The 10,275-nt window shown below is 41.8% G+C and overlaps 1 protein-coding gene across 1 annotated transcript; it reads right to left on the bottom strand.

The window, feature by feature from the left end:
* Positions 1-2,503: 2,503 nt before the first annotated feature.
* LOC308283314 (uncharacterized protein) lies at positions 2,504-10,052 on the bottom strand. Its single transcript, XM_080723726.1, has 7 exons — positions 10,012-10,052; positions 9,746-9,802; positions 7,816-7,872; positions 5,368-5,400; positions 4,972-5,163; positions 4,175-4,371; positions 2,504-2,537 (listed from the first exon to the last, which is right to left on the bottom strand). The coding sequence occupies exons 1-7, from the start codon at positions 10,034-10,036 to the stop codon at positions 2,514-2,516; spliced, it is 585 nt and encodes a 194-aa protein (XP_080579852.1). The 5' UTR covers positions 10,037-10,052; the 3' UTR covers positions 2,504-2,513.
* Between the last annotated feature and the right edge of the window lie 223 nt (positions 10,053-10,275).

The raw sequence follows: 10,275 nt of genomic DNA on the forward strand, positions 1-10,275 counted from the left end.
CTAATTTGGAAAAGTCTCTGCCCGAAGCTGCAAAAGTTAAGGGCTCCAAGGTACCAGTTGCTGAGGTTGAGGAGATGAGTCATCACTTTTTTTCCACTTTTCACTGTTTTGGGTGGCTGAAATTTTGCCCAAGGAATGTTTTTCATGCAAAACAAATGCTTGCAATGGATTCAGAATCATGAAGAACCCCTAGTTTGACCCCTCACATGCTACTTAAAGCAGATTTTGTTTTCTTTTTTTATATATTTCTTGTGGAGTCAATGGGACAGTGAATATACAAATGGCCATAACCTTTTTTCATGATGTTTCCAGCAGAGCAGTCCTCTCATTCTGTGGACCTTAATGACCAAACTAATAGATAAAACAGAAATAAAAAGTACGGCAGAACATCACAGGTCCTCTCCCATTTTGGTGACTGGGTCCCCGTCTATGGGGTTCATGTTCATTTCTATGCACATTTGTAGTATATTTTGGTAGTATGTCTCAATGGATAGCACAAACTTTGGGCCTGGGTTCCCTATGGGACCCTAGCCTCGTGTAGCCAGGCTTACTCATCTGCGAAGAGAAAAGCCTGGTGACAAGATAAGGCAGAGACCGTTCAGCTTCCGCCGTGAGAATTTCACCGGAAGACTGCAACGCATGACGTAACTTCCGTTAAACGCAACACTTCCGCCACTTCCGCTAGAACCAACCGGAAGGCATATCGTCTACAGCAGCGCTACTCAACCTGCGGGCCGCATGCGGCCCTTTTCGCATGTCTGTGCGGCCCGTCATGATCATGCCAATAAAAATATGATTTTTCTAAGCCTGTCAAAGTTAACGCGCAACGCAAAATGCGGTGATGTTTGAGCCTCGGTGGACTCCGTAGTCAGGAAGCGAATGCAGTCAATGCACAGAGAGCACACCACAGACAGCTGTGCGGAGATGCTGTTGGCTACACTAGATCTATTGTACAACGAGACGGTCAGACAGACAAATCTGCGGAGATTTTGCAGCAGACAACCACAGTCGGGCTCACCGGAGTGGAGACGCATGACGGTCGTGCGATATGAACGCTCGCGACCGTCATGTTTTAGGCTAGTGAAGACTGTGCTTGTCTCTACCTCCGCGACTCGGCCAGTCAGCACCGACAGACAGTGCACACATTCCAACAGATCGTAGCAGCCAGGGAACTATGCTTGTACTCCAAATGGGGACGTTTTCTCATGCCAATAACGCTCCTTTTCATTTATAGGACGGATTTAAAATAAATAGACGTTTATACTTATTATTCAATCACTCAAACCCCAGCATCCCTATTCTTGGGGGACATTCACCAAAAATAGCCGATCTACAAGCTCACCACAAGATGCATTGTGAGCTTGTAGATCGGCTATTTTTGGCTAAGAGTTGTTGTATGGAAAACATAACTACAAGCTTACAATGCATTTTGTGGTGAGCTTGTAGATCGGCTATTTTTGGTGAATGTCCCCCAAGAATAGGGATGCTGGGGTTTGAATGATTGAATAATAAGTATAAACGTCTATTTTAAATCCGTCCTATTAATGAAAAGGACCGTTATTGGCATGAGAAAACATACCTTTACATTGCCAAAGTTCACTAACCTTGCATACCCATACACAGGGGCGGTTACAAAACGATTGAACCAGTTTTGTTAATTTTCTCTTCACATTTTGTGAATAAAGCCCAATTTGATCAAATTCGATAATTTCTTCATTCCATCCATGACAATCTTTTGGTTCAATGAGGTTGAGCCTGGCTTATTATAGATGGAAATGTGGCTGTTTTCTGTGCGTTTCCTTAATTATATTAGACTTGTCATGAAGTGTGTTACAAAATCATTGTAAATGTCCAAAATGGGACCGTCATTTTTAGTTTGCGGCCCTTTGGACTTTTGGTATTTTGCTGAGTTGCCCCTGAGCCATCCTAAGTTGAGTAGCCCTGGTCTACAGGGTGATGGGGCCCTGTTTTGAAGGGGGGGGGGGGGGGGGGTCCACTGCTTTAGGTCCACTGCATGCCTAACCCAGCATATCCATGCATGCACACTGCACAGTACACATAGAATAAAGACAATAAATGCCTTATTTCCATTTTCCAACAATGGTTTTATTGAAATAACAACACCTGGTTACAGATGGACTGCTTTTTGCATGTGCTACGTGCATGCATAGTGTGTCTGTTAATTCATTTGACACATTCACCAATACCTAATTTCAAGCAGTCTTCGTCGATATGTATGCATTGCCCAGCCATAGTTCACATTATATTTGTTTCTCTTTATACATTTTTCATAGTCCTAAACATAAAAGAAGTTCACAGTGAAAGTGTGAGGGTAGGTGAGTATTCAACCAAGTCTCTTCAAAGGAATCATATTCAACCAAGGAAAGTCTCTTAATAAAATTGTTTGTCCCCAGTTAGGGTTAGGTTAAGGTGAGTCAAACAAGGTAGGTAAAAATGTAATATGTTTTCTTCTCGTTCCAGGGTATTTTCCATGCACTCTCGGACTCTCATCATCACTTTTGGTGTTGTGTGGTTGCCTATAAAATACGAGAAACACTCTGTCAATATTTGTTCCAGACAACATAGAAAGTTGGGAATAAAGTGGAGACCTCGCTTACTGCCTGAGCACTCGTCCATACACCGAGGAGTGCCAGCCAACACTGAGGCAGAGTAATGAGTGTTTTAGTCAGCCCCAGCCTAGCCAATCATCACAGGTGTCGCCAGATCAGGTTGATTGAAGATGTAGATTGGTAAGTACGCATCCTGTGTTTTGTATGTCACTCTGCCTCTCTCCCACTGGCCCACCTCGGTGCGGTGCTCACCTGAGAGGCGGTTAGGCAGCGAGACCACACACTATAAAGTATATTTAGTTAGCTCAGACCACACACTATAAAGTATATTTAGTTCGCTCAGGGGTTCCCAAAATGTTCAGGTCGAGAGCCAAACGAGAGACTAGATGTTTGCCCTGGACTCAAACTAGTGGTATATATTGATTGATTGATTGAAACCTTTATTGATTCTCAAAAAGCGCATTGAGGTTCACCCTCATTTGCAATGCTGATGAGATTACACACACAAAGATCAACAATTAAGACATATTCAAATATACAGCAACAACAGGAAATAAAATGAAACATCATAGGGAATTAGTAGGTTAAAAACAATAATTGCATACTGAGGTAGGGAGATTTAAGAGCATGTTATTAAATTGACCATATTGGAGCATGAATTTTTAGCATGCATTGTAGTGTGTTCCATGAAACGGGAGCATCAACGCAAAAAGCTGTTTTACCTGTTACCTTTTTTTTCTTTTTTCTTTTTTTTCAGTCAAGTAGCAGAGTGATATAGGGTGGTAACTTCCCATCGATAGCCTTAAAAATAAACTGGTGCCAGTGCCTTATTCTTCTCTCAGCAAGGGATGGCCAGCCTACTCTCTCATAGGGGGTACAGTGGTGAGTATAGTAGCCTTCACCAGTAATAAATCTAAGTGCTAGGTGGTAAACTGTATCAAGGGGTAAAAGGGTAGTAATGACAGCATTAGATTACATCCCCATAATCTAATACTGACAAAGACAGCTTCCACAATCCTTTTCCTGCAGATCATTGGGAAGCTGACTTTATTTCTATATAGAACGCCAATTTTCTGTCTTAGTTTAGTACTAAGTTCTGAAATATGATGTTTAAATGTAAGTTTATCATCCAACCAAATACCCAGATATTCCGTGACTCTGTCAATGGAGGATCTCAAAGTATCAATATGAAGACAGTCGGTATTTATGGTTTTGGCTCTTGAAAAGAGCATACATTTTGTCTTGCCCTTGAGTTTAGAACTAGCTTGAGTGAGATGAGAGCATCTTGCAGGGTGTTGAAAGCATTTTGTAATTTTTCCATTGCTAATTCATAGGAATTCATATATATATATATATATATATATATATATATATATATATATATATATATATGATGTTCTTATCCAGTATAACAATGGATAGGGAATTTGGGTTTAGCCCCCTTCTGTCCTGCCAACTTGTCCTTAAGCAAGACACTGAATCCCTAACAAGCTTCAAGGAGCATCGTTCTTCACCTGACCTGTACTCAGACCTCCATGTAGTGAGAGGACTCTGGAGTAAAGCAGTAAGAAGAACATAACAATAATGATGTGATTTTGTTTTACCGAATAATGACCAACAGCATCCAGGACTTTACTGATGGCTTCCTCATTGTGGCTGCACTTCAGGAATTCACCTTTCCAGAACAGAGTGTCGACAGTGAGGATGACATCTTCTCTGGTCACATGTCTACTGCTGTCATCTAGATAAGCTGCAACATCACGTCTGTGATGCATCACCACCAGAATCACTGGAGTACCACCTTTCAAGAGAGAACAATTAATACATGAGATATACATATATGAGATACTTAAAGTGTGGTTCCTGTGGAAATAAGCCTCGGCTTTCTAGGATCTCCTTTTAGTTGACCTTGTACCAGTGATTTGTACCGTCATGAAACTGTACCTTTTTTCTATTGCAAACTCCTAATAAATTCTTCAATCAATCAATCAATATGTTACAGTCAGTTTGGGTAACTCAGTCAGATCGTGGTAAGAGCACTTGTTTTGTCGTTCACCACACACCAATCACCACCAGATGGCGACAACAGCCATTCACTAGTGTAGGCGCTGACGTCACTCGTTTGCGACTCTCTTTCTTTATTTACTCTAACCCTAACCCTAACCTTAACCTCAGTAAAACTATGCCTAACCCTAACCCTAACCCTAACCCTAACCTCCGTGGGGTGAGGCGCTATCATTCCTGCCGACGCTACGTTGTTGTGGCTCAAAGCGACCGCTTGTTCCGCCCCGCGCCGCACGACGAGTGCTCCGTTTCTCGATCTGACTGTTTCTCTATCTAACCGTGACAAATACATTTGGATGGTTGATTTATAAAAAAAAGAAAATAATAATAATCTCACTTGGAATCTTCCCCATCGCCTCCATGACATCAGTTCCAGTTCGTGAGGGGATTGGACAGAAAGCCAGGATGAAGTCACTTTGGTCCACAGATTTGTTCTGAGTCATTCCTCCATGTTGAAGTTGTCTAATGACTGTTTCATGGGCGCCACAGGTCTCCCCAGTCACAACAACAAAGACATTGAAGATCTGCCCTGGTGTCAAGATAGAGAGAACTGTAAGGCCAGGGAGATTGTTGAGGAAACAGTCAAGCTGAATGTGTAACTGTTCTAGTTCTACCCCGGATTTGAACGGTGGTCTAATGTGATAATTCTTCCACTGAGCTAAGAGAGCCTGCCTATTTGCTCTGGGGGAAAAATACATTTTGACCTTCAAATTTAAGTTACACTTAATCTTACTCTGTCTCATCTTCTTTTTTCTTCTCGGATGTACTGAGGATTGAGAAACAGAATTACATCAAATGAAATGACAACCTACAAGAAAAGAAGAAACACTAAAATAGGACAATCGTCAAAGTACAACCCATAGTACATGTACAGATGTGCCGTTTGTTTAGACTTACTGTTTTCTTTTTTGTTTTTCTTTACATATCTACTGCATAGTACTGTGTTCTATTTGTCTGTCATTCAATGTTATATGAGATACTTCAATGGTTTCCAGTGGAAATAAGCTTATAGTCTTTTCATGGATCTCCTTTTAGTAGACCTTGTACCAGTGAACTGTACCGTCATGAAACTGTACCTTTTCCTATGCAAACTTCTAATAAAGTCTTCAATCAATCAATCAATCACATGTCCTGCCATTGGCAAGACAGTATATTTCCCGTGGATTGGCAGAACGTTGAGCTTGTAAATCAGATATTTTTGCGATTTTGACCAGACCTGCCGACCTTGGGAAATTCTTTTGAGTACACAGCGACCGCAGCCCCTGCAGCGCCCACGCCGCAAATGTTGCGGTTTTCCCACACGAAACGCGCACAGTGTATATTTTGGGGGGTCCCACATGCTTTTTTGGGTGGGACCTTTACAGTTATGTTCACACCTGAAATGTAGCACATTGCATGTCTTAACTTACACTAATAATATGGTTATAACAACCTTTTAAATACAAATGCCGTTTGGTCCAGAGAAAAAGTAGTATTACCAGGCAATACAGTAATGTTGCATTGGCAATATTGTTGACAAATCTTTAATAACATAGACTAACGGCACTTGCTCAGAGTTAGTTAACAATAGACTAGCAAAACAGTCTATCACCAGTGACTTTATGAATGAACGTACATCAATATAATCATGGTATTCAGTGCAAAATAGCTTTTTATTGTCAAGTAGGCTTACATAAACCTGTGTCTTTGTTAAACATTGTTAATTGAGCAGCCTAAATAAACCCACATTTCTGTGCATGATTTGCATGAAGTTGAAAGTATTCAACTCATGTAGGTTTCTATTCCTTTTATTAATTGATATATAGGCCTACATTGTGTATAGATCACATACAGCCTGTATATTGATTCATATAGGCTGCAGTCTACTATACTCATTGTTGATAGACCTCTTCATATATTCACAGGTGATAAATAATGTGTTCACTGTTAATGTTTTTGACAATAGGCCTACACATACCGGTAGACCTAATTCATTCATGTATACTCATTTAGAGATAAAGTGGAACAGGCAGCCCAGTATTTTATTTTTATTATTTTGGATCTTTGACTCTAAAGCCCAAACATGGCCGATGTATGCTTCAGTTCATTGTATTACAACCTGGGTCACACGTTTTGACATTTTCCGACTTGTTGCTCACATGCAACACCGTCATATGTTGAAATATAATACGGGCTTCATTAACAACAAGCTGTCGCTTTTGTGAACGCTCATCATTTCGACAACGGAGCGTCGGCAGGTTAGCTACTCACCCCACGGAGCTTTTAAATTAATCTGATTAATATCGCCGTTATGTACAATCCGAGCGATAGTTGGTCGCTATGAGACGAATGCATGTAGAAATGAAAGCAAAACAAAACAGATTCCGCCATTCGGTTCAATTCTTCTTCAGTCGAAAAAACGAGCATAGCTTCCGTTCTAGTGCTCCCCAGCGCCATGTGCCCCATTCACACACCATTCATGTGGTGCCTGCATGGGAGCAAAACACTCTGAGCCACAACACCTACTGCAGAATGTCTTATGTGCGCCCATCCTCCGAAATTGCGTAGCAGTTAGAGGATATTGCGTCCCTGCATACAGAGACTTAAAAATGTGTGCTTTGTACGCATAATTCGTGCAGGTTGGCAGGTCTGGAATACACAGTACTGTAAGTATACTGTATAGGAGTATAAATGTAAATGAAAACATTAGATTTTCTTTCACTTCATCATTTAGCAAAACTCAGTCAAATTCAGAATAAACCTCCCCAGAAAATATTTAAGATCTTTCAAGAACAAATTAAATGCAATTTAAGGTGATAGAGACCAAAGGGGGGGGGGGAGAGAGAGAGAGAGAGAGAGAGAGAGAGAGAGAGAGAGAGAGAGAGAGAGAGAGAGAGAGAGAGAGAGAGAGAGAAATTGCCTTAAGCCATGTACACGCTGCAAGATACATGAAGTGGTCGGGGAGTCATGAAGTGGTCACACTACGAGTCTCTTTCTTGAAATCGGTTGTCATAGTAAAATAAACCCATAGAAAGCAAAACTTGGTGATCCAAGCCCGATCTTGCCTCAGATCGGGTGTTTGTCAGCGAGCACCAAAAATGGTTGGCTTAATTTCTCAGTTGATCAGACACCAGTGTGTCCTTGAAGAGATTATTTGTGTCTTTAGAATATGGTTTCTCTTTATGTTTGTAATGCAACTTACATAACCATCCGGTCACTCCAGTGAAGATCTGCCCTAGTGTCAGATATAACCGCAAGGCTGGAGAGATAACTAGAGAGAGAGAGAGAGAGAGAGAGAGAGAGAGAGAGAGAGAGAGAGAGAGAGAGAGAGAGGTCAGGTCGTCATCAATCTGGAAAACCGTTGGTAAATAAAGGGGGGAAAATCCCCTGAATCTGATCGTCATTATGAACTGGTCATTATGAACATACAATGTGTCACTTTGAACTGTGTTCAAAATGGTCTGACATTAGAATATGGTTTCTCTTTATGTTTGTAATGCAACTTACATAACAATCTGGTCACTCCAGTGAAGATCTGCCCTAGTATCAGATATAACCGCAAGGCTGGAGAGATAACTAGAGAGAGAGAGAGAGAGAGAGAGAAAGAGAGAGAGAGAGAGAGAGATCAGGTCATCATGAACATACATGCTTCACTTTAGCAGATTTGTGCCTCTACAAGACTGCTTGTTGGAAAGGCACGCACACATGCACCTATCTGCACTCACACACACACACTAGAGCTGGGATACCCGACCGAAAACCCCTGGGGCCCGACGGGTTCGGGGCGGACGGATTTTCATAATAAATTGTCGGACGTTGATTCGGGGTCGGACGTATTTGTTGTTATAGCCTCTGCCTACCTATGACATGCATCATGCACTCTCTCTGATGCAGCGTACAACTCATGTGTGTGTGTGTGTGTGTGTGTGTGTGTGTGTGTGTGTGTGTGTGTGTGTGTGTGTGTGTGTGTGTGTGTGTGTGTGTGTGTGTGTGTGCGTGCTAATGCTGCAGCCACGGAGACATAACTCTGAGCATGGAGAAAAGTCCCACACTGAGGTAAACGCGTTGTTGTGGTTTGGAAGTGGCGTGCTGCTGAATGGAGCTCCTAGCTTGTGTTCCGCTGTTGTGTGCAGTCGCAGTGCACTGTGCCAGCCTCGTCCGTCCGTCCGTCCGTCCGTTCAACACACATCACATCACTCAAGTAAATCCTGGCTTATACTTCTTCATCACTACGTGTTCCGTGCAAAAAGTGGCTTATCTACAAGCTCACAACGCATTTTCCAGGCGCAGAAACTTGCTGAATGAGTGTGCAGCGAGTCACTGACTGCAGTCAGACGTCCAGCGCAGCGCAGCGCACATTATCATTTGTATTATTTAATAATCGACAGAGCCTACTATTTAAACACTTTCACAAGCCACAGTGTGGCTTAATATTCACATTAAGGGTAACAAGCAGGCAGGCTGCATGCACTGCACATTAGAAGAAGTTTGCTAGTGAGTGTAAATCAGTGGCTTCCTCAAAGAAAAATAAATGAGGCGAAAAAGCCGTGGGAAACATATTGGGCGGGCCTCAGCGTGCGTCGGACGCACTTTAATGATTAATGGTCGGACGTCGATTCGGGGTGGACAAAAAACAGTCGGACACGTTTCGGAACGGACAGAAAAAATTGGCCCGATCCCAGTTCTAACACACAAACACACACACACACACAGATACATGAGGGTGAGGGCGCTGTAGTAATACAGAAATAAACCAACAATAACAATAACTGCTCCTCGTTTCATTGTTTGTATCGTGGACAACATTTGAATAGCAATGCTCCATATACTATACATTTTTAGTCCTGGATAAATTGCCAGGTACACGCTGCAAGATACATGAAGTGGTCGGGGAGTTATGAAGTGGTCACACTACGAGTCTCTTTCTTGAAATCGGTTGTCATAGTAAAATAAACCCATAGAAAGCAAAACTTGGTGATCCAAGCCCAATCTTGCCTCAGATCGGGTGTTTGTCAGCGAGCGCCAAGAATGGTTGGCTAAATTTCTCAGTTGATCAGACACCAGTGTGTCCTTGAAGAGATTATTTGTGACTTTAGAATATGGTTTCTCTTTATGTTTGTAATGCAACTTACATAACCATCCGGTCACTCCAGTGAAGATCTGCCCTAGTGTCAGATATAACCGCAAGGCTGGAGATATAACTAGAGAGAGAGAGAGAGAGAGAGAGAGAGAGAGAGAGAGAGAGAGAGAGGTCAGGTCGTCATCAATCTGGAAAACCATTGGTAAATAAAGGGGGAAAATCCCCTGAATCTGATCGTCATTATGAACTGGTCATTATGAACATACAATGTGTCACTTTGAACTGTGTTCAAAATGGTCTGTTTGGAATGCAACTTACTGCACTGGTTCCACATGTTCTTCATGGGGTTGAGTATCCAAGAGTACTGAAGGTATTACAAAATAATTAATCAGACAGCGAGTACAACAGTTTGTTTCTATACACTATTCATAATTAATATCCATAAGTTGAACCAGGTCATAGTGTGACATCATCACTATACTGATGTTTTATTTACTGGTAAAGCATATTGAGTTATTTAACTGATGTTCTTATCCAGTATACATTTGGGTTTAAGTCTCTTCTGCTCTGAGATTCTATAGA

This window comes from Nannobrachium achirus, assembly GCF_963921795.1.
Source record: "Nannobrachium achirus genome assembly, chromosome: 4".
Lineage (NCBI taxonomy): Eukaryota > Metazoa > Chordata > Actinopteri > Myctophiformes > Myctophidae > Nannobrachium > Nannobrachium achirus.